Source organism: Curcuma longa, chromosome 15 (genome assembly GCF_044706935.1).
Source record: "Curcuma longa cultivar G26 ecotype Majalengka, Jawa Barat chromosome 15, ITB_CL_G26_1.1, whole genome shotgun sequence".
Taxonomy (NCBI): Eukaryota; Viridiplantae; Streptophyta; class Magnoliopsida; order Zingiberales; family Zingiberaceae; genus Curcuma; species Curcuma longa.
The window spans coordinates 4,958,287-4,981,715 of record NC_133875.1 but is presented as its reverse complement, the minus strand read 5'-3'; the positions used below and the strand labels follow the sequence as shown (position 1 = coordinate 4,981,715).

The window sequence follows — 23,429 nt, the reverse complement described above, 5'->3', positions numbered from 1 at the left end:
TTATAATTCAAATATTTAGACTTGTCAAGTAAATCTAAAATTTAATATATATATATATATATAAACTTGCTTTATTCATCTCAAACAGTGAGCTTGCAGTTATTTGCCGCGCATGTTGTCCTTGTTTGCTGATCACTCTTTACAAATAAAATTATTATTCAGAAAAACATTCATTAAAAAATCTATTTATTTTATCTATTTTCAATTTTTACTTTTTAATATATATATTTTTATCAATACCAAACAAATCCAAAGGCAAAGCCATCAAATATGAAAATCGCTAGAACAATGCAATCAAATTAGGGCGGCCAATTAGAACACTTCCAACCACGTCACTGATCCGGATGAAGCAACCCAAACAGATCACGACTCTACAAACCAAATCGAACGGACAATAAACACCATCCCACGGATCCCTCCTCTCCTCGCTCTCTCTCATAAATATTCCCCGCCCGCCGCTTTCCCCCGCACCACCGCGATTCGCCTCCTCGTATTTCTTGTACTCCTAACACCTCCTTCGTTGAAATGTCTGGGCGTGGCAAGGGAGGCAAGGGGCTCGGCAAGGGCGGAGCGAAGCGCCACCGCAAGGTCCTTCGTGACAACATCCAGGGCATCACGAAGCCGGCGATCCGCCGCCTCGCCCGGCGCGGCGGCGTCAAGCGCATCAGCGGCCTCATCTACGAGGAGACCCGCGGCGTCCTCAAGATCTTCCTCGAGAACGTCATTCGCGACGCCGTCACCTACACCGAGCACGCCCGCCGCAAAACCGTCACCGCCATGGACGTCGTCTACGCCCTCAAGCGCCAGGGCCGAACCCTCTACGGTTTCGGCGGCTGATGCCTTCCTATTCTCTAGGATTAGGGTTTGTACTAGGTCCGTAAAAAAAAAGCCATCTTTTTACGAAGATGTTGCTGCTGAATCATGTAATCAAACATATGAATGCCCTTTTAATCCGACCCGTTTAAATTCCCCACAATTGTTCTTGTGTGAAAATGCATAAATCAAACCATAATTTGCTGAAGCAAGCGCTCGTTCTACGAGCTCGATGGCTTTTCAAACCATATATATATTTACAACCCAATTGTAGTATATGAGTATGTGAATTTGCTCGAGTAAATCTTGTATCAACAAAAAAGTAGGATCGTCACAGAACTCGAAGCTGAGCGAGAAATGCAGCACACAAATTAAGAAACAATAACTGAGGGCCACTCAACCTCTGGAGATCGAGGAGATACTTGTCTTCCCTGGTCTTGTAAAGCTGCATGATACGTGAAGCCGGACATCGATCAGTTCTTAAAATTCCATATGATGGTTATCGGCGATGTGGAAGGGGATTTACCTGCATCTCGAACTTTATCACCAAAGGTTCTTTATCAGCAGCTTCAGTTTCAACAGTAGCAGACTCATTGTTGAGCATTCCTGCGGAATCAGCAAAGCCAGGGAAATAACGGCACTTCATGTTGTAATGCCCAATCTGTTTCCAAGAAATATTCAGCTCTTGCAGGGCTTTGAGCACCTCTGTCATGATCTCACGAGGATGGGCTCGAGACTGGATCATCAAAGTTTTGCATATCAAGAAACAATCGAACACCTTGATTAAGAGACAGAGAGAGAGGAGCAAATGAGCACCTGAAGACCAAGAGCCCATTTTCTTTCAGAAGCAGGGGAATGTGCTGCTCTTGGATTAATCCCCTGTTGTTCCATGTAACCAGGTTGACGATGTGGAGCTGCCATGTCACTTGAATTGGGATTCAAATAATCCTGCAAAACATGTATTTAATCGTGAATAAGCAGCCAAATAATTCGCAGTTGCATGATCGAGTTATAACAGTTTGAATACCATGGTTTCTTGAAAATCACCACCAAGATAGCCACTCGTCGCGCGGAAACGATTGTCCACGAGCAAGTAGTAAGAAACAGTTGCCTGATTATGAACACTGATGGATTAAGTTATATAGTCCCATACTATGAAGTTGCTAAATCAAGTAAAAATACCTCATTCTGTATTCTGTTATGAAGAGACTCGACCAACTGGTTCTTGTCGAAACCCATCTTAGTCACCTCCAGCAGGATGTCTTCATCGATCTGCAAGAATGGTCAACTGTTTGTGAGAAAGATTATAGAATTTTCAAGTCACCTACTAAAAACCAGAAGACATCCTTGTACAACAGTGAGAAAGATTTTAGAATCATCAGCTACCAACTGTTTCCATACTTTTCTATTTGTAGACTATTCTTTGCTTATCACTTGAACAAAATTCTTCCAAACTAAATATTGGAATGAGAAAATATATTTCAGCTCTATTTTTCATTCCTTAGAAATAACTACTTAGAGCCTTTATCTGAGCCATCACAACCTAACAGAAACAAGTATTAACATATTGTCATTAACCAAAGCAATAATAATCAATCGGAGTAACAACTAAAAACTCCCCACCTTTTTAGCTTGTTGTGAAGTATCTGATGGAGGAACAGCTAGATAGCGAGGAAGACGAATCTTGAACCATGCATGTTCACGGATTTGAGGAATGGTTATTCTCTTCATAGGATCAACAACCAGCATTTTAGGAATCAAATCTCGAGCAAGGGCAGACAAATGACTAGGAAGAGTATATATTCCTCCCTAGATTATTGACAGCAGTGGATCAGTCAGTGTGTTATGTTCATGGATGGTAAAGAGATTGTATATTGTTATAGGATTTCTTGCCTTTATTTTCTTAAATAAGTTTGGAATATTCTCATCGTCAAAGGGAAGGGTGCCACAAAGAAGAGCGTACAGAATGACACCACAACTCCACACATCAACCTCAGGTCCAGCATAAAGTTTTCCAGAAATGACCTAAAGAGGATGAACTCATCACAGTACAAATCAAAGTAAATGGAAAAAATGAACAATCAACACATCAAAATTTCTAAATACCTCAGGAGCAGCATAATTTGGGCTTCCACAGCTAGTCTTCAGAAAATGGCCATCCCGCATAACGTTACTTAAGCCAAAGTCAGCAATTTTAACATTGCACTTTGAATCCAACAACAAGTTCTCTGGCTTCAAGTCCCGATGAGCAACCATGTTTCTGTGGCAGTACTCAACACCAGATATAATCTATTTGGTGAAGAAGTAGGTTTTTGACAACAAAAGAACGAAAGGAAGTCAGGCATGTTTCAGATTATTAGAGAGGGAAGTCAGCCATATTTCAGATTATTAGAGGGAAGTCAGGCATGTGCAGATGATTAGAGAATGCACTAAAATTTATCAATATGTACTAAAAGTCTAAAACTGACATCAATATCAAAATGCCATGTAAAACAACACAAATTCTCAATGAATCTGCAACGAAAGACACACTGAACAGGAAAGAAAGCTGAGAATAATTCTTGAAAGCATCTGGAAAAGACAGACTTTTCCAGCTTTTAAACGTGCTCAACCAAAATATGTACCAAACAAACAAAAATAGACTACTTGCCATTAGATAATGAAATGGGAAATTTGATTTTCAGATACATCCAAGGACAAGGTACGAAAAGCATGAAATTCTCAAGTACCTGTTGGAAGAAGCGGCGAGCTTCAACCTCCTGTAACCTTCCTTTTTCAACAATATAATCAAATAGCTCGCCAGCTTTAACATACTCCGTCACAACATAAATGTCTGAATGTGTCTCAATCACCTCATAAAGTCGTATAATATGCGGATGCATAAACAATCTTAATATTTTGATCTCTCGTCTCACTGCAATACAAACAAATGTCACCTATAAATATCAATTAAACAATGTAAACATAGAGTGTAAATACCGCAAAGACATGATGACGTATATGGATCATATGCATATTGGCTGTTTTTAAGTCATGGACATCTAAGCATATGGGCTGTTTTAAGTGTATAACAAGATGGTGTTGCATGTCTTAATCACTGATCTCAGAAGAGAGAAGAAAATCTTCAAATTACTAGTTGCTTTATTAATGCTCGAATGGTGAAAACAATGAGTTACAACAATCCAATAAGAATCTAAAGTGTCTAGACGCATTAAAAGAGAAACAATAGAATTAGTTTTATGCAGTAATAAGATAAAATTAAAAAAAAATCTAATTTATTAAATAGTCTATTTTTACTGCACCATTTTCTACCAACAAACACTTGACTTTGAATGAGTTGAAGGGCATCATTAATAAAATATTCCTCAAGTAGAAATAAAATATAAAATTGAAAATCAGACCATGATTTGACTTATTTTAACATAACATGTTTATTACATCAAGAATATTACGGCCAATGATCCTTCTCCATCTTAGACAAAATTTAGGCGTGTTTTTAGTTAAATTTTGTTACCTTGAGTAATTATCTTGCTAATAATATGTTTTTTTGCATGCTTTCAATTTTCATAGTTAGATCCCTATATCTAGGTTGTTTGCAAGTGCAAAAGATTATATAAAGAAGGGAAAACAGATTAGGAACATTTATCGTGAAATATAGAAAATTGTGAGAGTGTATGTCTCCTTTGATTTATGCTTCAAGATCATGTATTTTACCATGTCATGAGTGAGAAAGTAGGAAAATATTGTATCAAATATACCTCGTGGTAACAATCCATCTGTTAAGATAGTTATAGAAAAAGGCATATAAGAGAAAAATGTGTTATTCATCTCAGAGAGCATATAAATCTTTCTTATATCATTTACTTGATTTAGGTGCAAAAGAATATTAATAAAATTATAATTACAACAACAACCAAATCTTATCCCACTAGGTGGGGTCGGATATAAGGATCTTTCTATATCAGTGGGCTCTATCCCCTATTATATCATCATCTATACTTAAATATATTTTATTTTATTTTATTTTATTGTTACTAATCAAGTCTTTTTGATGTGTGTATTTGTAATAGTTTTACATCACCTAACTGGAATATTTATTAGTCGTCTAAGTACATGTTTGTACCATCTTAAACATGTCTCTCGGAGCTTTCCCTCAATAGATGCAACTCCGACTTTCTCTCTAATGTTCTCATTTCTTAGTCTGTCCATCCTCGTATGTCCATACATTCATCTTAACATCCTCATCTTTGCAACTTTCATCTTCTGCTCATGTACTCGAGTCATAGCCTAACATTCAACGTCATATAACATAGTAAGTTAACAGCTGTTTTGTAAAACTTCCTTTTAAATTTTAGAGGTACTTTACGATCACATAAAACATTCGATGTTCTCCTCCATTTCAACCATCCTGATTGTATTTTATGTAAGACATCTCTTTCAAATCCATCATCATCCTGCAAAATCCTAAATACTTAAAGCTCTCAGTTCTAGATAACTTGTCTTTCCTATTTTAACAATTGTCTTATTACGTTTAATATTGCTAAACTTAAATTTCATGTATTTTGTATCTACTAAGCCTAAAACCTTTCGCTTCTAGTATTTCCCATCAAGATTCTAGTTTAGCCTAAAAACCTTTTAATAAAATTATAATTGTAGGTGAATAATTGTATCATCTGCAAGGATAAGCAATTTATGATTAAAAAATTTAAAGCTTCTTTTGAAGGGTTCCAAGAGCCCAAGCTATTGAATTAGGAGGTCCAATGAGTCTAATCCAGACTAATGACACGACCACAAGCAAAAGGCATACACAATAAATGAAAGACAAACCAAAAGGCTGTTGGTGGATATGGCTAAAATGGGCAGAAGCATATTGCAGCAAAGACATTGTCAACCAGCTAATGCTCTGATGAGGATACCACAACGCCAAGGAAAATTCAGGCTCCCTCATTAGAGTCACTTGGACAGTCGAAAGAAGGTTTCCTTGGTACATAAGCACTAAATAACTTGGCATAATTATTTGGTTTTAACCTAGTTCCAATGCCTCATTTTATTATGGTACTAGGTCACTGCATATATTCCAAGGCCTGAAATTTGGTGTGTGATTAGGTCCACTGGATTTGCCATTACAGACATTATATGAATGTAGATGAGGGAAGAAAAGGTATTTTTAAGAATATATGGAATTAATATTCCAGTTTTCATCGTTTGGATTCTTCATTGACGGAAGAGCTGATAACAAAATGTTACCTGTAAATTGTGCGATGGAAAGTAGATTTATTTTTATCCATTAGCTGTTCTCCCATAACATGAAATATACGCATTTTTATTGAACAGGTCACTAGATGAACTTGCTACACATCATACAAACAGATGATAGGGCTCTAAAAAACAACAGAATAGATGAACCTCTTATAAATGATGCATCAAGCTGTTAGCAAAATGTTTATTGATGTTTTATTAGTAGCTCAATAAATATATTCAAAATGGAGGAGGATCTAGATAAAAGAACAAGAAAAAAAAATCCTAGCAAGGACATACCTTTTTCTTCCATTTCCATGCTCTTTATTTTCCGGCGGTTCAGGATCTTGATAGCAACCTTGTGGCCCGTCAACAAATGCTCTGCAATTTTAACCTTACCAAATGATCCAATGCCAAGAGTCTTTCCTATCTTATAATTTTGCAAGACCACATCAGCGCTGCTACCTCTACCAGATCCTTCCATTTTGACTCTGAAATAATATCAAAAGAAAAAAAAAAGTTAAGCGTGTTTGCTTAGCTCATTTAATTAGGAGATGGAGGTTGAGTAAGCGTACAAGCTTAACAATGAAGAACTTTCAATAGTTTAGCAACAATGAAACTGTAGGTACAATCAAGTTAATGCCATGAAAAGAACAAAGCTCAAATCCATATAATAGGTTGACAAGAAAAACAACTTCAGAAGATTTTAACCAAGCATAAGTAACAATCAAATTCTTATAAAACTGCACAGAGAAAACTATGATAGACCCCCAAAAATTCCTCCTGTACATCAACTATAAACTGTAGAAAATAATGGATAGCAGCATGCCATAACAGCAACTTTCTAAACCATAAAACCAACATCCACGATCCAAAAGAAATGAAATCCGCATCACGCACGAAAGGAAATACAAGCGTCGCATCAGCTAAACACAAAGTTTCAAAATTCCAACATCACGGAAAAGAAAAGGCAAACGTTTTTCATATCGGAATTGAAAGGGAGGAGGGGGAAGGAAAGCGATTGCAGTACCAAAATCAAACAAAAAAAAGCAGAAAACCAACCCGAATCAGCAGAGGCTAATCGAGGAGCGGAGAAGGCGGCGAGGATCGGATCTAGGGTTTGGGATTCGACGAAGAGAAGGAAGCAGGGCGAAACGAGATCGATCTGAGGAGTTGCGAAGGAAGAGAGATCCGGCGATCGATGGAGGGACGAAGAGTAGGCAATCGAATCATCGACGCGCCATCGCGGCCACCGAAGGCTTCCCCGTGCGGATCGATTTCCAGGAATCGGCCGGCGCAGAGAAGTGCATTTATTTGTTTTGTTTATTGCAGGAAGGCGAAGGTGACGTTGATGGCGATGGTGAAGTGCGGTGGTTCCGCATGTCGATGAGATGCGATTGGGTATAGTTTTGGGCTTGTTTACTTCGGAGGATGGAATTCATTTCTTACTAATAAATTATATCATCATTATCATTACTATATTTATAATTTTATGTTTAAATATCTTTCGACAAAAACTCCATAGGATTTTTTTTTTCAAATATAAAAAATAATAATACTATTCTTCAATATTAATTTTATTATTATCTTATCAATCATCTAAATTTTAAATCTGTCTATCACGTTATAATAATTAAAAAATCATAATTATTAATAAAAAAATTAAAATTTTTTAAAATCTTCAAAAAAATCTTTCAATAATTTTTTTATCAATCATTATGAATTACACCCGATAATAAATATAAATCTTTAATTAATAAATATAGATCTCTGATCAAAATTTAATTTAATATATTATGCATCATGAAATAAAAATTATAACCTTTTAAATTTTATTTAATATTTATAATTTTAATAATTATGATTTTGTAGTTACTATTTTTAATTTAAGATCTAGATAAGAAATATGAGATGGAATGTTATTTTAATAAAAAAAATTAAAGTAGAATGTCATCTATTTAAAAAAGAGTCACCTATTTTTTTATGTTTGCTCAATATTTTTTTTATCTGGCTGCATAAATATGAATTATCTATCTAATCATTTTTTAAATAATTTTGGTCAAATAACTTCAAACTGAACTTGTTTTGGTCAAAATAGCCAGAAGGAGGCGTTGCTTTGGAGCAACTTTAGTCGAAGCAACTCTAAGATAAGCAAAAAGAGATATTTTAGATAAAAACAAATTATAAATGAGGGATTGTTTTATATTTCCCTTTTTTCTTTAAAGCCTTACAGGCTCATGAGTGGCACCACAATGGCTGTCTTGCTACGATCCAAAAGGACAGTAGTGTGATCTTACTGGCCATCGCCTAGCAGTAGAAAGTTTAAAGCCATAGATGAAGAAAGTGCTTTGTTCTACAAGCTTGGTGAGCTTCGATGGATATTTACAACACTATTGGAGTATAGTGTATCATCTACATCAACAAAAAAAAAGTGTAGAGAAGCAAGTAAATCACTACAGGACCCTAAGCTGAGCGAGAAACAAAGCACACAAGTCAAGAAACAATAGCTGAGGCCCAGTCACCCTCTGCAAATCAAGGAGATACTTGTCTTCCCTGGTCTTGTAAACCTGCATGAAGCATGAAGTCATTGATCAGTTCTCAAAATTCCATATGATGGCAATTGGAAACGAGAGGATGATTGAGAAAGGTTTCACCTGCATTTCGAACTTTACCACCAAAGGTTTTTTATCAACACCTTCAGTTTCGGCAAAGCCAGGGAAATAGCGGCACTTCATGTTGTAATGCCCAATTTGTTTCCAAGAAATATTCAGCTCTTGCAGAGCTTTGAGCACCTCTGCCATGATTTCACTAGGATGGGCTCGAGACTGGATGATCAAAGTTTTTCATATCAAGGACTAATTGAATCCTTGATTAAGAGAAGAGAGGATCAAATGAGGACCTGAAGACCAAGAGCCCATTTTCTTTCAGGAGGGGGGAAATGTGCTCTCGGACTAATCCCCTGTTAGTCCATGTAACCAGGCTGGTGACGTGGAGCTGCCATGCCACTTGAATTGTTATGCAAATAATCCTGCAAAACAGGTATTTAATCCCGAATAAGCAGCCAAATAATTCGCAGTTGCACGATCGAGTAATAACAGTTTTATATAACAAAACAGTGAATACCACGGTTTCTTGGAAATCACCACCAAGATAGCCAGGACGCGTGGCGCGGAAACGATTGTCCGCAAGCAAGTAGTAAGAAACAGTTGCCTAATTATGAACACTGATGGATTCAGTTATAGCCCCATACTATGAGGTTGCTGACTCAATGAAGCTCTTTGATTAAATGAAATACCTCATTCTGTATCCTGTTACGAAGAGACTCGACCAACTGGTTCTTGTCAAAACCCATCTTAGTCACCTCCAGAAGGATGTCTTCATCGATCTGCAAGAATGGTCAACTGTTTGTCAGAAAGATTATAGAATTTTCCAAGTCGGCTACTAGAAACCAGAAGACATCCTTTGCAGAACAGTGAGAAAGATTATAGAATCTGCAGCTACAAATTGTTTTCATACTTAACTATTTGGAGACTATACTTTGCTTATTACTTGAACAAAATTCTTACAAACTAAATATTGGAATGAGAATATATTTCTGCTCTATTATTTCATTCCTTAGAAATAACTACTTGGAGTCCTTAGCTGAGCCATCACAACCTAACAGAAACAAGTATTAACATAATATCATTAACCAAAGTAATAATAATCAATCGGAGTAACAACTAAAACCCCCCACCTTTTTAGCTTGTTGTGAAGTAACTGGTGGAGGAACAACCAGATAGCGAGGAAGACGAGTCTTGAACCATGCATGTTCGCGGATCTGAGGAATGGTTATTCTCTTCATAGGATCAACAACCAGCATTTTAGAAATCAAATCTCGAGCAAGGACAGACAAATGGCTAGGAAGAGTAAATATTCCTGCCTGGATTATTGACAATAGTTAATCAGTCAGTGTATTATGTTTATGGATGGTAAAGAGATTGCATTTCTTGCCTTTATTTTCCTATACAAGTTTGGTATATTTTCATCGTCAAAGGGAAGGGTACCACAAAGAAGAGCATAAAGAATGACACCACAACTCCACACATCCACCTCAGGTCCAGCATAAAGTTCTTCAGAAATGACCTAAAGAGGATGAACTCATCACAGTACAAATCAAAGTAAATGGAAAAAATGAAAAATCAACACATCAAAATTTCTAAATACCTCAGGAGCAGCATAATTTGGGCTTCCACAGCTAGTCTTCAGAAAATGGCCATCACGCATAACGTTACTAAAGCCAAAGTCAGCAATTTTAACATTGCAGTTTGAATCCAACAACAAGTTCTCTGGTTTCAAGTCCCGATGAACAACCATGTTGCTGTGGCAGTGCTCAACACCAGATATAATCTAATTGGCGAAGACATAGGTTTTTGACCCCCCAAAAAAAAAAAGAAGAAAATTGGACATGTTTCAGAATATCAGAGAATGTACTAAAATTTATCAATATGTACTGAAACTGACATCAATGTCAATATGCTGTATAAATAACACAAATTCTCGATGAATCTCCAGCAAAAGACACACTGAACAAGAAAGAATGAAGCAGAAACCAATTCTTGAAAGCATTTGAAAAAGACAGACTTTTCCAGCCATTAAATGCGCTCAACCAAAATATGTACAAAAAAAAACTCGCCATTAGATAATGAAATGGGAACTTTGATTTTCATATACATCCAAGGACAAGGTACAAAGAAGCATGAAATTCTCAAGTACCTGTAGGAAAATATGGTGAGCTTCAGCCTCTTGTAACCTTCCTTTTTCAACAATATAATCAAATAGCTCGCCAGACTCGACATACTCCATCACGACATAAATGTTTGAATGTGTCTCAATCACCTCATAAAGGCGTACAATATGTGGATGCATAAATAGGCTTAAAATTTTGATCTCTCGTCTCACTGCAATATAAACATATGTCACCTGGAAATATCAATTAAACAATGTAAACATAGAGTGTAAATACTGCAAAGAAATGATGACGTATATGGAACTTATGCCCGAGTTTCTCCAAAGCATCATATGGGAAAATCAAAGTCATGGACATCTAAGAATATTGGTTGCTTGATGTGTATAACAAGATGGTGTTGCATGTCTTAATCACTGATTTCACAAGAGAAGAAAATCTTCAAATTACTAGTTGCTTTATTAATTCTTGAATGGTGAAAACAATGAGAAGGAGCCTCTCCCGTAGGCATTACAACAATCCAATAAGACTCTAGCCAAACAATTTAAGGTTTCTAGGTGCAATAAAAAGTGAAACAATAGAATTAGTTTTAAGCAGTAATAAGATAAAAAAAATTTAAAAATAAATATCCAATTTATTAAATGGTCTATTTTTACTGCACCATTTTCCACCAACACTTGACTTTGAATGAGTTGAAGGACATCATTAATAAATTGTCAAGTAGAAATGAAATATAAAATTGAAAATCAGACCATGATTCGACTTATTTTAACATGATATGTTTATTACAGCAAGAGTATCATGGTCAATGATCCTTCTCCATCTTAGACAAATTTTAGGCATGTTTTTAGTTAAATTTTGTGACCTTGAGTATTTATCTTGCTAATAATATGTTTTTGCATGTTTTCAACTTGCATAATTAGATCCCTATATCTAGGTTGTTTACAAGTGCAAAACATCATATAAAGAAGGGAAACAAATTAGGAACATTTATCATGAAATATATAAAATTATGAAAGTGTGTTCAGACCTCAATGATAAGAAAGGAAATCATAATATTTTACATTCTCTAATTGAAGCGTGTATGTGCATTAAATGATTGTTGTGTTACATATTCATGTCAAGTCTGTCTCCTTTGATTTATGCTTCAAGATCATGTATCATACCATTTCATGAGTGAGAAAGTAGGAAAGCATTCTATCAAGTATGACTTGTGGTAACAATCCACTTTTAAGATAGCTATAAAAAAAAAAAGGGCAGCCCGGTGCACGAAGCTCCCGCCATGCGGGGTCCGGGGAAAGGATCCATTGTACGCAATAGCCTTTGGCAAAAAAGGTATGCATGAGTAAAATGCAATATTCATCTCCGAGAACATATAAATCTTTCTTTTATCATTTACTTGACTTAGGTGCAAAAGAATATTAATAAAATTATAATTGTAGGGGATAAGCAGTTTATGATAAAAAAAACTCAAGGCTTCTTTTGAAGGGTTCCAAGAGACCAAGCTATTGAATTAGCAGATCCAATGAGCCTAATCCAGACTAACGACATGAGCATAAGTAAAAGGCATACACAATAAATTAATGAAACACAAGACAAAGGCTGTTGGAGGATATGGCTGAAATGGGCAGAAGCATATTGCAGCAAAGGCATTGTCAATCAGCTGTGCTCTGATGAGGATACCATAACACTAAGGAAAATTCAGGCCTCATTATTAGACTCACTTGGACAGTTGAAGGTTTCCATGGTACATAGGCACTATTATGGATAACTTGGCATAATCATTTGTTGACCTAGTTCCAACGCCTCATTTAATTATGGTGCTAGATCGCATATATTCCGAGGCCTGAAATTTGGTGTGTGATTAGGTCCACTGGATTTACCATTACAGACATTTATGAACGTGGATGAGGAAAGAAAAGGTATTTTAAGAATATATGGAATTAATATTCCAGTTTTCATCGTTTGGATTCTTATTGACCGAAGAGCTGATAATAAAATTTTACCTGTAAATTGTGCGATGGGAAGTAGATTTTATTTTTATCCATTAGCTGTTCTCCAATAACATGAAATATCCACATTTTAATTGAATAGGTCAGCAGGTGAACTTGCTACACATCATACAAACAGATGATAGGGCTCTAAAAAAACAACAGAATAGAAATCAACTGAATTTCCTAGAGAAAAGTTGCCACATTCAATGTGATTATTATGGACCTCTTATAAATGATACATCAAGTTGTTAGCAAAATGTTTATTGATATTCTATTTAGTAGCTCAATGAATATATTCAAAATGGAGAAGGATCTAGATAAGAAGAACAAGGAAAAAAATTCTTCTTGGCAATGACATACCTTTTTCTTCCGCTCCCATGCTCTTTACTTTCTGGCGATTCAGGATCTTGATAGCAACCTTGTGGCCCGTCAACAAATGCTCTGCAATTTTAACCTTACTAAATGATCCAATGCCAAGAATCTTCCCTAGCTTATAATTTTGCAAGGCTACATCAGCGCTGCTACCTCTACCAGATCCTTCCATTTTGACTCTGAAATAATGGAGGTTGAGCATGCGTACAAGCTTAACAATGAAGAAACTTCAATAGTTTAAGTGTTTAACACAAATGAAACTGCAGATACAATCAAATTAATGCCATGAAAAGTGAAACCCATCTATTAGGTGACAAGAAAAAAACTTCAGAAGATTTTAACCAAGCATAAGTAACTTAAATTCTTATGAAACTGCACAGAGAAAACTATAACAGACCCCCAAAATTCCTCCTGTACATTGCCTATAAACTGTAGAAAACAACTGATAGCAGCATGTCACAATAGGAACTTTCCAGACCAAAAAAATAAAATCCACGATCCAAAAGAAATGAAATCTGCATCACACAATTGCAGTACCAAAATCAAACAAAAAGAAGCAGAAACCCAACCTGAATCAGCAGAGGCTCACCGGCGTCCAAGAGAATCGAGAAGCGGAGGAGGCGGCGAGGATCGGATATAGGGTTTTGGATTCGGCGGAGAGAAGGAAGCAGGGCGAAACGAGATCGACCTGAGCAGTTGCGAAGGAAGAGGGATCCGGCCATGGATGGAGGCACTACAAGTAGACAATCCAGTCATCAACCCGCCATCGTCGCCACCGACGGCTGCCCGTCCGGATCGATTCCGACGAATCGGCCGGCACATTATTAATTCGCGCTGCATTTATTAGTTTTCTCTATCGCAGGAAGGCGAAGGTGACCGTTGAGTTTCTTGCGGAGAAAGCAAAGTCGTGATTTCGTAAAATAATTTTATTTCTTTTTTAAACTATTTTTTAAGTCTTACAGGCCAATATAACTATATAATAATATGATTTAATTTTATATATAATTAAATATAAAAATTCTTGAATAAAAAAGATATTCTTTTATTAAAAAGAATGCATTTACCTAAATATCCTCCACCAAGAGGAATTTAACTTTGTTACCCTTATTTTGAAGGAGATATAATATCACCTGTAAATTCGATAAGATAGGAAATGAGCAAAATCTACTATCTTCCCACGGTCCCACATAATCAATCACACAATCATCTATGAAGATGGTAAATCAAAAAATTACAATTAACTACGATGAAAAAAGATATTATTTCAACTTCATCGAAATTTTCATCATAACCAACTCAACTTATGTTCCAGGACAATATATTATACTTTGAACCATACTTGTTATTGACTAATATACAAACACAATGTACATCTCAAAGTGTTCTACATCTTCATGCTTTCACTAAGCTTGACTGCCTCAGAGAAGATGGCCTAACTAGAGATCTTCCATATGCAATAGGCAGAGCCATGAGCTTCTTTGCTTTGCTAACATAAGCTCGCTTGGTGAAGTTATTGTAGTCGTTCGCTTCGATTTCGTCGAGGATCTTCCTATACAGTTCCAGAGAAGCCCAAACCTGCAACAAGCCATGAGAACAGGCAATGCAATAGGAACATGGAAAGTAGTGTGATCTTACCGGCCATCGGCTAGCTTGATTGAGTTCGGTTACACCAATCTCAGCTTCTTGGAAGAACACTCTCGCCCTCTTGATTTGGTTCTTCATGAAACTCCTCCATTTGTCAGTCACCTTGCCATTAAAGATGTCCTCATCTGAAAGACCAGCCTGAGCAAGCTCATCCTGTGGCAGATAAATCCTCCCTCTACTAGCACTGAGAGTGAGAGAGAGATCGAGGGACATCAATTCTAAGTCGATAACTTATTAAGGATCAAATTGAGGAATTTGTATGGAGTGATCATGACTTACTCTTCCCCAACATCCCTAAGAATGTTGGTCAGTTGGTTTGCAATCCCTAAAGCCAAAGCTGCACTGTACACACTCTCTGTTGTGGCCTTCGACTCTTGTGCGATGCCCATCACCGGAACGCTCATCAATCCCACAGTTCCGGCGACGTAGTAGCAATAGAGATAGAGTTCGCTGAAGTTTTTATATCTTGATTTCTTTAAATCCAATCGCATTCCTTCAATCATGTCTCTAAATGGCTGAAAATCCAAACAACAAGAAGTTGTGTGCCCCAGTTATTTGATATATAGCAGTTCCATTCAAACAATGTCTTCATAAAAGTTGAATGCATGCCTGGATATCGACAGGGTACTTTCTAACGGTATCGGAAAGGGCCGCATCGAGCATGTCATACGGCCGGCCAGAGAACACATCCTCCAGCCTTGATTCCCATCGGTCTAAAGCAGTTGGTGTGATTTGTGAAGCATTTGGACCATCTACAAGCTCATCGGTCCTCCTACACCACACTGAACACACCATGCTTTTATAAATTTTCATCTCCAAGTGTAACATCCAACTATTAGTTATGCAAAACTTCTTCAGGTATTAATTAAATCAGAAATTTTGAAGAATAACAAAGGCAACATTATGCCAATGCTGGTGTTTGTGTTAACAGATACAGTTTATCAAGTTGGTTAACAGAATCTACTCTGTATTATGCAATAGTTTAATGGTTTAAGGAAGGCCGTTTTGGCATTGATAGCTACGAATAACATTGTTTAAGCAAGAACATGTGCAAACAAGCTATATCTTATTCTAGTAATCTACAATGCGATTTTGGCATGATTGTTGGGAGAGGAGGATCCAAACAAAAGCTTATGAACAACTGCTCTTCATATTCTAATGGATTATCTTGTCGTCGACTGTTAGATTGTAGATGAATCCGAGCAATTAACTTATTAAAGATCTCTCGAAATTGCGAAAAAGCAAATTTCAAAACAAATTATTGCATCAAGATTGCTTACCGTAGATTGCCCAGATAGCCTTTCTTCTCTCAGGAGTCATGAGCAGTGTCCCTGAACACAGACACACAGAGAAAGCACATCAGCAAGAGTAATGGAGGAAGATGATGCAAGTTCCATGAACCTCGATTGCTCACCCAAGTAAAAGGTCTTGGCATACTCTGCGCAGACTTCTCCACAGCGATCGTAGGCATCCTTCAACAAGCCCAGTGATCCAGGAAGTGGCGTGTCCTGCTTCTTAGCATCGACGGCAATGTTCGAGCTCAGCTGCCTCCTCACCAGCGCGGCCTGCTTCAGAACTACGTCGTAGACCTTCTGCTCCGAGGAGACCACGATCTCTCCTCCGGCGCTCGTCAGCAGACTCGCCGCGCGGGGAAAAAGTGAGATCTTTTCTGGCTCAACCCCCACGCAGGCGTACTTGGAATCAGCATAGAGCGAGCGCAAGCTCCACCTTCGATTCCTTCTCTGGACCTCTCCGTCATGATTCATTGCAGGAAACACAGACACCTTTCCCTGTGACCGATCCCCTTCCCGAACTGCTTCCATGAACCCAAGCCCAACACGCGCATCCCCCGGAGAAACCATCCGCAGCAGCAAAGTTGCCATCTCGATCTAAAAGAGGGAATCTTTTTGGGCAGGACCATCAAAAGAGGGAATCTTTACCCTGAAAAAGAAAGAACGAACTTTGCAAAATCCATGAAACTTGCAAACCCTGAAATCGAAACATAAACCAACCAAAAAGAGGGAGATAGCTTCTAAATCTGATGTTCTCCACCTCGGCATCATAAAGAAAAAGCACTCATTGACTCACCGCTTACTTCCACCAAATGTATGCAGTCGCCATCAGACCTCAACTGGAGAGCTTCACTGAACTGCCCTGGGCTCCGGGGAGGGCGACGGATTCCTGCTCGAGTGGGCTCGGAAGGGAGGGAATGGTGGTGGAGAGGGACACGTAGAGGGAGACGAAGGGGGGCGATCGCGCCATGGGAGAGAAGCGATAGGGTTATCACATGGATAGTGTCGCGGCGAGTGCGGCGGGACCACGTGGACGGAGTCGGCAGTGAGGCGGACAGCGGCCTCCGGAGTGGACCATTTAGGTCACGGCTGACATCACGACTTGAGACAGGACGCGCCATTGGGTGGACCGCTTTCTTCGCGAAGCAGTCGCCCCCGTGGTTGGCGTGCGAGGCGGGGCCCAGCGCCATCAATGATTCGGTGACGCAAGATACGCGGGTCGCGAACGGGGTCAAGGTTGGTCGACGCCGATTCCCTTCTCACGGGCAAAGATATCTGCGTGCCAAGTGGAATGCTTTGGTTGGCCAAATATTCGGGTAGGAATGTAGGTATGGAAAGAGAGGTACAAAAGAATTTCGGCCAAAAGACAAAAATATATTATTTAAAAAAAATCAGTAGTGGGAAGAAAAATAATTTTCATGTGCAAATTAAAATTATGAACGTTAAAAAAATCAAGAGAATTAAATATGAGCGATAGCTAAATGAATTATTGTTGAAAGATGCCAAAAGTGTGATTTATTCCTTTAAATTTATTTCTTTAATTGTATTGTAATTTTCATTTATGCCAATAAAAACTAAGATCCGATGTGTGTATTATGTAACAATTTTAGTAATTATAGATTTTTTAAAAAAAAGCAAAATGATATAAATTGTACCATAATCTTTTAAAAAGTACTATATAAGTTACAAATTTAAAAGATATTTTTAAAAAATAATAAATAATTTTGGTAGTTATTCATCTATTCGTATTTAAAGTTTGATATAAATAAATGATTATACAAAAATTTTAGCCTAAATTAATGAATTAATTAATTATACGTAATCTTAATATATATATTATAACAAACAGTTCGTTAACTGAGCCTTGCTGCAGTGTCACACCACCGATCGATCTCGAAGGAGCTCCGGTTGGATGGAACTTCCGTGAATGGCGATCTTTATGGTGATTTTTGCGGAGGTCTTTTAGGAAGCCGTGGAATCTTGATAGAATGCGTCTCAGTCGAGATTGATTCCTGACAGTAGTTTTTGTCCGACCGATCGAGTTGTCGCCGGAGGTATGATCCATGGATCGCTCAGTGAGTTCAAGGTGCCGCCGACGCCGAGGAAGTCCCTTGTGTTCAATTTCTCCTTCTCCACGTCGTCCGGTTGCATTGCCCGGCGGAACCCACCAGCCGCCATTTGATGGTCGGCGGCGACCTCGAGGCCGCCCAGCGAGTTCGTGATCTTTTGGTACTGCCTATCGTTGCTTCTGAGGAGTCCGCCACCGCTACCGGCGAAGCTGGACGTGGCGCCCAATCGGGCAGCCTTCTGGAGCAGCACGGTGGCCGACAACTGCGGCAACGGCGGGCCGTGGTCGTAGAGCGATGGCGTCATCGACATGTTGGAGCCGGCGACCGCTTGGTGGCCCATTAGCACGCCGGCGAGGAGAGATGATACGGCGGTGGGCACGTTACCTCCTCCGCCGCTCTGATCTTGTTCATTCTCGCCGGCGGTCGGGAAGAAACAGAGGTTATTGTTAAAATAATTATTCCCAGCCGACGACGAGGCGCCAAAGCCAAATTGGTCTCCTTGGAGCAACGGCGGATCCTCGAAGCTGAAGCCATGGAGATCATTATAGCTGCCTTCGCCGGCGAGGTAGAGTTGACCATGGGAAGAGTGCGGGAGTGGCAGGAAGGAGGCGGTGTTGAGGCGAGGGACGTCGACGTTGAATGATTGCTCGTGGGTAGTGGTGCTATCTCCGGCGGCCCTCAACTGGAAGGAGTCCGGGATCTGGGAGTTGAGCTGCGGGAGGCCGAGGTAGCTTACGCCTTTGTTTGCGTACGAGTGGCCGCCGATGCCGATCGCCGGAGGCAACCTCGCGTTTTCTTGCGTCAGTGCATCGCAGAAGGCTCTGTGGGCGATGAAGCTGTCACTCCTGCAGCAGTGTATTCATCAAACGAAATGTGAGAGAGAGAGAGAGAGAGAGATGATTCACGAGTGAGCAGTTGCCCACTTTGCAGATGCTTTGCTGTGCGTGTCTTTCTTAACCCTAGACGTCATGCAGCGAAGTTAAAGGAGAAGAAGAGTGCTCGCAGCATGAAGGTAAAGCAGTTGCAGCAATGGTGATGGAATTAATGGAAGTACAAGTGAGTGGTGTGCCTGGAGAAGAGGGTGCCGCAGTTGCAGCGATACTCGCGGGTGCCGCAGATCTTGGCGTGGGCCTTCCAGTCCGACTGCACGGCGTAGCGCCTGGAGCACCTGTCGCACTTCCACCTCTTCTCGCCGTGCTTGCGGCTGTAGTGCTTCTTGACGCCGGCGAGGTCGCCGAGGGCTCGGGAGGGGTCGTGGTGGGCGCACGTCGGCTCCGGGCAGAGGTACACCCGCCGCCGCGCGGCGGCCTCGTCGTCCGGGCTCTTCCGCTTCAGCTTCCACGGCAGGTTGTGGCCGCGCCGGTGGAGCTGCAGGTTCTGCTCCCGCTGGAACCCCTTGCCGCACACTTGGCAGAAGAAGCGGCTGGTGGCCAGTAGGGTTTTGGGCGACAATGCGATCACCTCCGCACCAGGATCTGCAAATTAAATGAATTTGTTCGAATTTTACAAGTAGATCTGTCGAAAAGATCATCTTTTTTCGATCAAAATCAAATTAAATTCAAGAGAAGAGTTGAGGAGAGCTTGCTTGGGTTTCCAGGGAGGTTCCTGCTCTTCCCGGGAGGGGCAGCGGACTGTGCAACCGCCGCTGGCGGTTGCGGCTGCGGTGGCGGAGGCGACAGATGGTGGCTGGATGGCCGATCTTCTTCCCCGGTTCCGACGAAGCACGACGACGAAAAGGCCGCCGCTTTCATCTCGATCGGTATCTTTCTCTCTCACAATTTCTTCGTTTGGCTTCTGGCGAAGGAAATCAGACATGGAGGAGAGCACTGATCGCTGGCGGCCGCCATGAATTAATCTTCCACAAACCTCAAAGATCTATCTCAACAAAACCTCCAAAATTAAAGAACAAACCAAAATCAAAGATCTACAAGAGCCAAACCTAGTTCCAACTCCACTCTACAAGAATAGAAAGGAGAGGTTCCTTGATCTTTTCTTCTTTGTTCTATCTGTAACTCCTGCTGTCCCTGCTAGTTGAAGGAGAGGCAGTAATAGGGCTCGGTTTGCGATGTCTGTGAGTTTACTCATCATGCTTTTCTTTCTAGCTCCCATGAATGATTATTCTCTGCTTTTCTGCTCCACTTTTCCCCCTCCTCTTATTCCTCACCCATCTCACACCACAATTGAACAGAGAGAGAGAGAGAGAGAGAGAGAGAGAGAGAGAGAGGTGTGTTGCTGTTGATGGTGTCCGGAGCAAGCAAGTGTGTCATTATGTGGCAGGCATTACTGGCCCTGGTAAAACCCTAAAACCAGTCGTCTGTTGCTGTTGGCGTTGCATGCAGACAAGAACTCAACCTCTCTGATCCGATCAGATCGAACCCTCAGTTTGAGGCACAGTAGTGAGATGATCTCTTGCATGATCACTGGCTTGAATGGACAAAGCATGCATGCATGGTCTCCTCGAATCTGTTACTGTATCTATGGAGGTTTTGATCATTCATGGTACCTAACTATTTGTGGAATGGAATTCCTCTCACTCCAAGATTTGAGGGCTCACCAATACTTCAAACGACTATGTAGAATAAGAAAGAAGGATTAGAAGGCATTTAGGACATGTTAGGATCATACAAGTATCTCCTTATAGAAGAAGAGAAGAGTTTGTTATTAGGTAGAATCATTCGTTCTCCTTCATTTTCTCTAATTACTCGTAGTCTAAACTTGCTAATCTTTTAATGCAGGGAATTTGAGTTTTAAGAGATCATAATTTTTTATTTGAATTGAATCACGGGATCTTTAATATATCAAATCAAAATTTATTCAGAAATATACATTCGTTATCGGGTGTAACCTATAATAATCTAGTGTTATGCTCAAAAAATATTATTTAAAGTATTTTCAAAAACTCTAAATAATTTTTATCAATATATTAAGATTATTTTTCTTTTTTGTATCATAAGTGTTTTGAGACTATTCAAATATTTATTTAATTAATTTTATTTAGTTAAATTTAGATGACTTATTTTATGCATTTGATGATTTTTAATATCTTCTCTGAAATTTTATTATGAAAACAAGTTTCCAGAATAATTATTATTCTATCTAGCATCATCTATACTCATCAAAATAATTATTATGAAAACAAAAATTTTGTTTTTTAATTACGTTTTTAATCTTAAAAATATTGGAGAAATAGTTTTGTTTTTTAAATTATTATTCATGTAAAACTAGTTCAAATCTCTAAACTTAATTTAATTATTAGAGAATTATGATTTTATAAAACAAAAAATAACCACATTTGTAAATTTAAAATTCATAAAAATAGTTTTATATTTTTATAAAGCAATAATATAAAAATAGTACTCACATCATTTATATTTTTACAGAACACTTAACGTAATAAAAAATAATTTCAACCATAAAAACTAAAAACATTAAATTATGAAATATTTAAAAATAGAATTATAAATAATATAAAAAATAGATCCAAAATTTGAAACTTTCTTAATATTTATATGTTATGAATTGATATTAATATTTTTTAACTCTTAAAAATGAAATTATTTTTAAAATATATATATAGGGAAATTCATTTCAGTCCATAGAGTTTATCTTTTTTTATAATGCCCTTAAATTTTTAAATTTGAAAAGTCTTATTATTTTACCCAACTAAAAAAGGAAAAAAATACTATGATCAAAGATTGTTTAGCAATCCAACAAAATTCACATCTAATCGCCGTGGGACAATACGGGTGATCATTCAATTCTAACCATAGTTTATCGGCTTTATCTAGCTAGGAACACGACTAGCTAGGTGAAGTTAAAAGAGCTACGAGAGAATATTCTATAGATCTATGTGCTACTAGTGAATTTTACCTAAAGGGACTCTATGAAATTGACAAAATAATATTAATCTCCTTGTGTAAGACCCAATCCGTCCTGGTGCACCTTGAACGAGCTTAATTATCATTCGGTTCGTCTATATCGTATACTTAGTGCAACCACATCAAAGATCACCTAAGCGGATTTTTACTTGTGACATTAAAACTCAATACAGGGGCGGCTCAAGCCTACGGGGAGTCCTAGGCAAATTTTTTTTAAAAAATGATTGTTATTATTTTAAAAAAATTTCTCTCACCCTTTTTAATTCGGACTTGAGACCAACAATGGTGGGTTTAAATTTTTTTTAAAATAAATTAAAATATTAATTTTAAAATAATTTTTTATATAAAATTAAATTTTCTTGCTTTTTGAGATGTAAAATTATTAATTAAATTTTCATATTCAAGTTTTAATAATAAATTTTTTTCAATTGATAACATTGCTAAATTATTTAATCTTTCTTGAGACATAGTTGAACGTAAATAAGACTTTATTAATTTTAATTTTGAAAAACTTCTTTCCGCTGAAGCTACACTAACACGTATGGTCAGTAATATTCTATAAGCTATCTTTTCTTATAAATTTTGATCGATGGTTTTATTTTTAAGTAATCTCATTTCAATATCAAACCAAGTATATCATATTTATAATATGTTCACTGCTTGTTTCATGACTTTTAAGCTTAGCACTAAGATTTTTTCAATCTCGACAACCTTCATTTGCTAATTGAATTATAATTATTTTTTGACTAAATAATTTACAACAAAAGCAAAATACTTTATCTAATTCTTTTGAGTATATTAACCATCTTCTGTCATGTTTTTCTCCATTTGGTAATTTTCGGATATAATGCATTGTAGAAAAATGTCTACAATTTTCATCATTTGGAAAATATTTATATATTTCTCTAATTGGACCTTTTTCAACTAATAAATCTATTAAATTTGTATTTATATTTTTCCATTGTGCTGGATCATATATATTTTCAATAATAGTTTTATCAGTATTATTATTTTTGAGATCTATTGATTTATTTTCTTCTGAATTAGTATTATTTTCTTCGTTTAAATTAAGACAAATTTCTTTTTGTCCTATGGTATTATCTTTTAATTCAATTGATTTTTCATTTAAAATTTCAATTACATTATTTTCTGAGTTTTGATTTTTATTATTAATAACAAATTTATCAAGTGCACCTTTTTGAGATTCATTAAATTCTTCTATTTTTTTTCATACGTTTTGCATGTCCATAATCATATTTTTTAGTAGACATATTTATATTCAAATAATAATAATAATATAATTCTCTACTATTTTATAGAAATAAAAATAATAGAATTAATAATAGAAACTGAAAGATGAATATTTACTCTAATAATAAATGATCTACTGAAAATTAATAATA

The 23,429-nt window shown here is 37.7% G+C and overlaps 5 protein-coding genes across 5 annotated transcripts; 1 reads left to right on the top strand and 4 right to left on the bottom strand.

Moving 5' to 3' along the window:
• Window positions 1-490: 490 nt before the first annotated feature.
• On the top strand, window positions 491-897 carry LOC141846087 (histone H4). Its single transcript, XM_074734069.1, has one exon. The coding sequence runs from the start codon at window positions 526-528 to the stop codon at window positions 835-837; it is 312 nt and encodes a 103-aa protein (XP_074590170.1). The 5' UTR covers window positions 491-525; the 3' UTR covers window positions 838-897.
• Window positions 898-1,066: 169 nt separating this feature from the next.
• Window positions 1,067-7,385, bottom strand: LOC141846086 (SNF1-related protein kinase catalytic subunit alpha KIN10-like). Its single transcript, XM_074734068.1, has 11 exons — window positions 7,114-7,385; window positions 6,352-6,542; window positions 3,543-3,727; window positions 2,920-3,102; window positions 2,707-2,838; window positions 2,437-2,622; window positions 1,996-2,085; window positions 1,841-1,924; window positions 1,630-1,761; window positions 1,340-1,549; window positions 1,067-1,258 (listed from the first exon to the last, which is right to left on the bottom strand). Exons 2-11 carry the CDS (start codon window positions 6,533-6,535, stop codon window positions 1,145-1,147), a joined length of 1,500 nt encoding a protein of 499 aa, XP_074590169.1. The 5' UTR covers window positions 6,536-6,542; window positions 7,114-7,385; the 3' UTR covers window positions 1,067-1,144.
• A 1,971-nt stretch (window positions 7,386-9,356) lies between these two features.
• Window positions 9,357-13,324, bottom strand: LOC141846135 (SNF1-related protein kinase catalytic subunit alpha KIN10-like). Its single transcript, XM_074734129.1, has 5 exons — window positions 13,132-13,324; window positions 10,807-10,991; window positions 10,258-10,440; window positions 9,788-10,176; window positions 9,357-9,436 (listed from the first exon to the last, which is right to left on the bottom strand). The coding sequence occupies exons 1-4, from the start codon at window positions 13,313-13,315 to the stop codon at window positions 10,000-10,002; spliced, it is 729 nt and encodes a 242-aa protein (XP_074590230.1). The 5' UTR covers window positions 13,316-13,324; the 3' UTR covers window positions 9,357-9,436; window positions 9,788-9,999.
• A 1,109-nt stretch (window positions 13,325-14,433) lies between these two features.
• LOC141846661 (phytoene synthase 2, chloroplastic-like) lies at window positions 14,434-17,072 on the bottom strand. Its single transcript, XM_074734702.1, has 7 exons — window positions 16,876-17,072; window positions 16,202-16,728; window positions 16,068-16,118; window positions 15,397-15,569; window positions 15,067-15,302; window positions 14,779-14,971; window positions 14,434-14,718 (listed from the first exon to the last, which is right to left on the bottom strand). Exons 2-7 carry the CDS (start codon window positions 16,668-16,670, stop codon window positions 14,536-14,538), a joined length of 1,305 nt encoding a protein of 434 aa, XP_074590803.1. The 5' UTR covers window positions 16,671-16,728; window positions 16,876-17,072; the 3' UTR covers window positions 14,434-14,535.
• A 1,002-nt stretch (window positions 17,073-18,074) lies between these two features.
• LOC141845893 (zinc finger protein GAI-ASSOCIATED FACTOR 1-like) lies at window positions 18,075-19,899 on the bottom strand. The gene is made up of 3 exons (XM_074733897.1): window positions 19,734-19,899; window positions 19,218-19,623; window positions 18,075-18,993 (listed from the first exon to the last, which is right to left on the bottom strand). The coding sequence occupies exons 1-3, from the start codon at window positions 19,897-19,899 to the stop codon at window positions 18,075-18,077; spliced, it is 1,491 nt and encodes a 496-aa protein (XP_074589998.1).
• Window positions 19,900-23,429: the final 3,530 nt, after the last annotated feature.

Bases quoted from the DNA above. Each gene is read 5' to 3' on its own strand.
- LOC141845893 (XM_074733897.1), bottom strand. From the start codon at position 19,899: ATGAAAGCGGCGGCCTTTTCGTCGTCGTGCTTCGTCGGAACCGGGGAA. The intron at 19,624-19,733 runs GCAAGCTCTCCT...TTTAATTTGCAG, and splicing joins GAACCTCCCTGGAAACCCAA to ATCCTGGTGCGGAGGTGATC. The intron at 18,994-19,217 runs GCACACCACTCA...ACACTGCTGCAG, and splicing joins TGCGGCACCCTCTTCTCCAG to GAGTGACAGCTTCATCGCCC.
- LOC141846661 (XM_074734702.1), bottom strand. From the start codon at position 16,670: ATGGCAACTTTGCTGCTGCGGATGGTTTCTCCGGGGGATGCGCGTGTT. The intron at 15,570-16,067 runs GTAAGCAATCTT...TGGTGTGTTCAG, and splicing joins GGCTATCTGGGCAATCTACG to TGTGGTGTAGGAGGACCGAT. The intron at 14,972-15,066 runs GTAAGTCATGAT...TCTCACTCTCAG, and splicing joins CTTAGGGATGTTGGGGAAGA to TGCTAGTAGAGGGAGGATTT.
- LOC141846087 (XM_074734069.1), top strand. From the start codon at position 526: ATGTCTGGGCGTGGCAAGGGAGGCAAGGGGCTCGGCAAGGGCGGAGCG.
- LOC141846135 (XM_074734129.1), bottom strand. From the start codon at position 13,315: ATGGAAGGATCTGGTAGAGGTAGCAGCGCTGATGTAGCCTTGCAAAAT. The intron at 10,441-10,806 runs GTACTTGAGAAT...TTCGCCAATTAG, and splicing joins CTCACCATATTTTCCTACAG to ATTATATCTGGTGTTGAGCA. The intron at 10,177-10,257 runs GTATTTAGAAAT...CATCCTCTTTAG, and splicing joins CAAATTATGCTGCTCCTGAG to GTCATTTCTGAAGAACTTTA.
- LOC141846086 (XM_074734068.1), bottom strand. From the start codon at position 6,535: ATGGAAGGATCTGGTAGAGGTAGCAGCGCTGATGTGGTCTTGCAAAAT. The intron at 1,550-1,629 runs GTGCTCATTTGC...TTGATGATCCAG, and splicing joins AATGGGCTCTTGGTCTTCAG to TCTCGAGCCCATCCTCGTGA. The intron at 1,259-1,339 runs GTAAATCCCCTT...CGTATCATGCAG, and splicing joins TGATAAAGTTCGAGATGCAG to CTTTACAAGACCAGGGAAGA.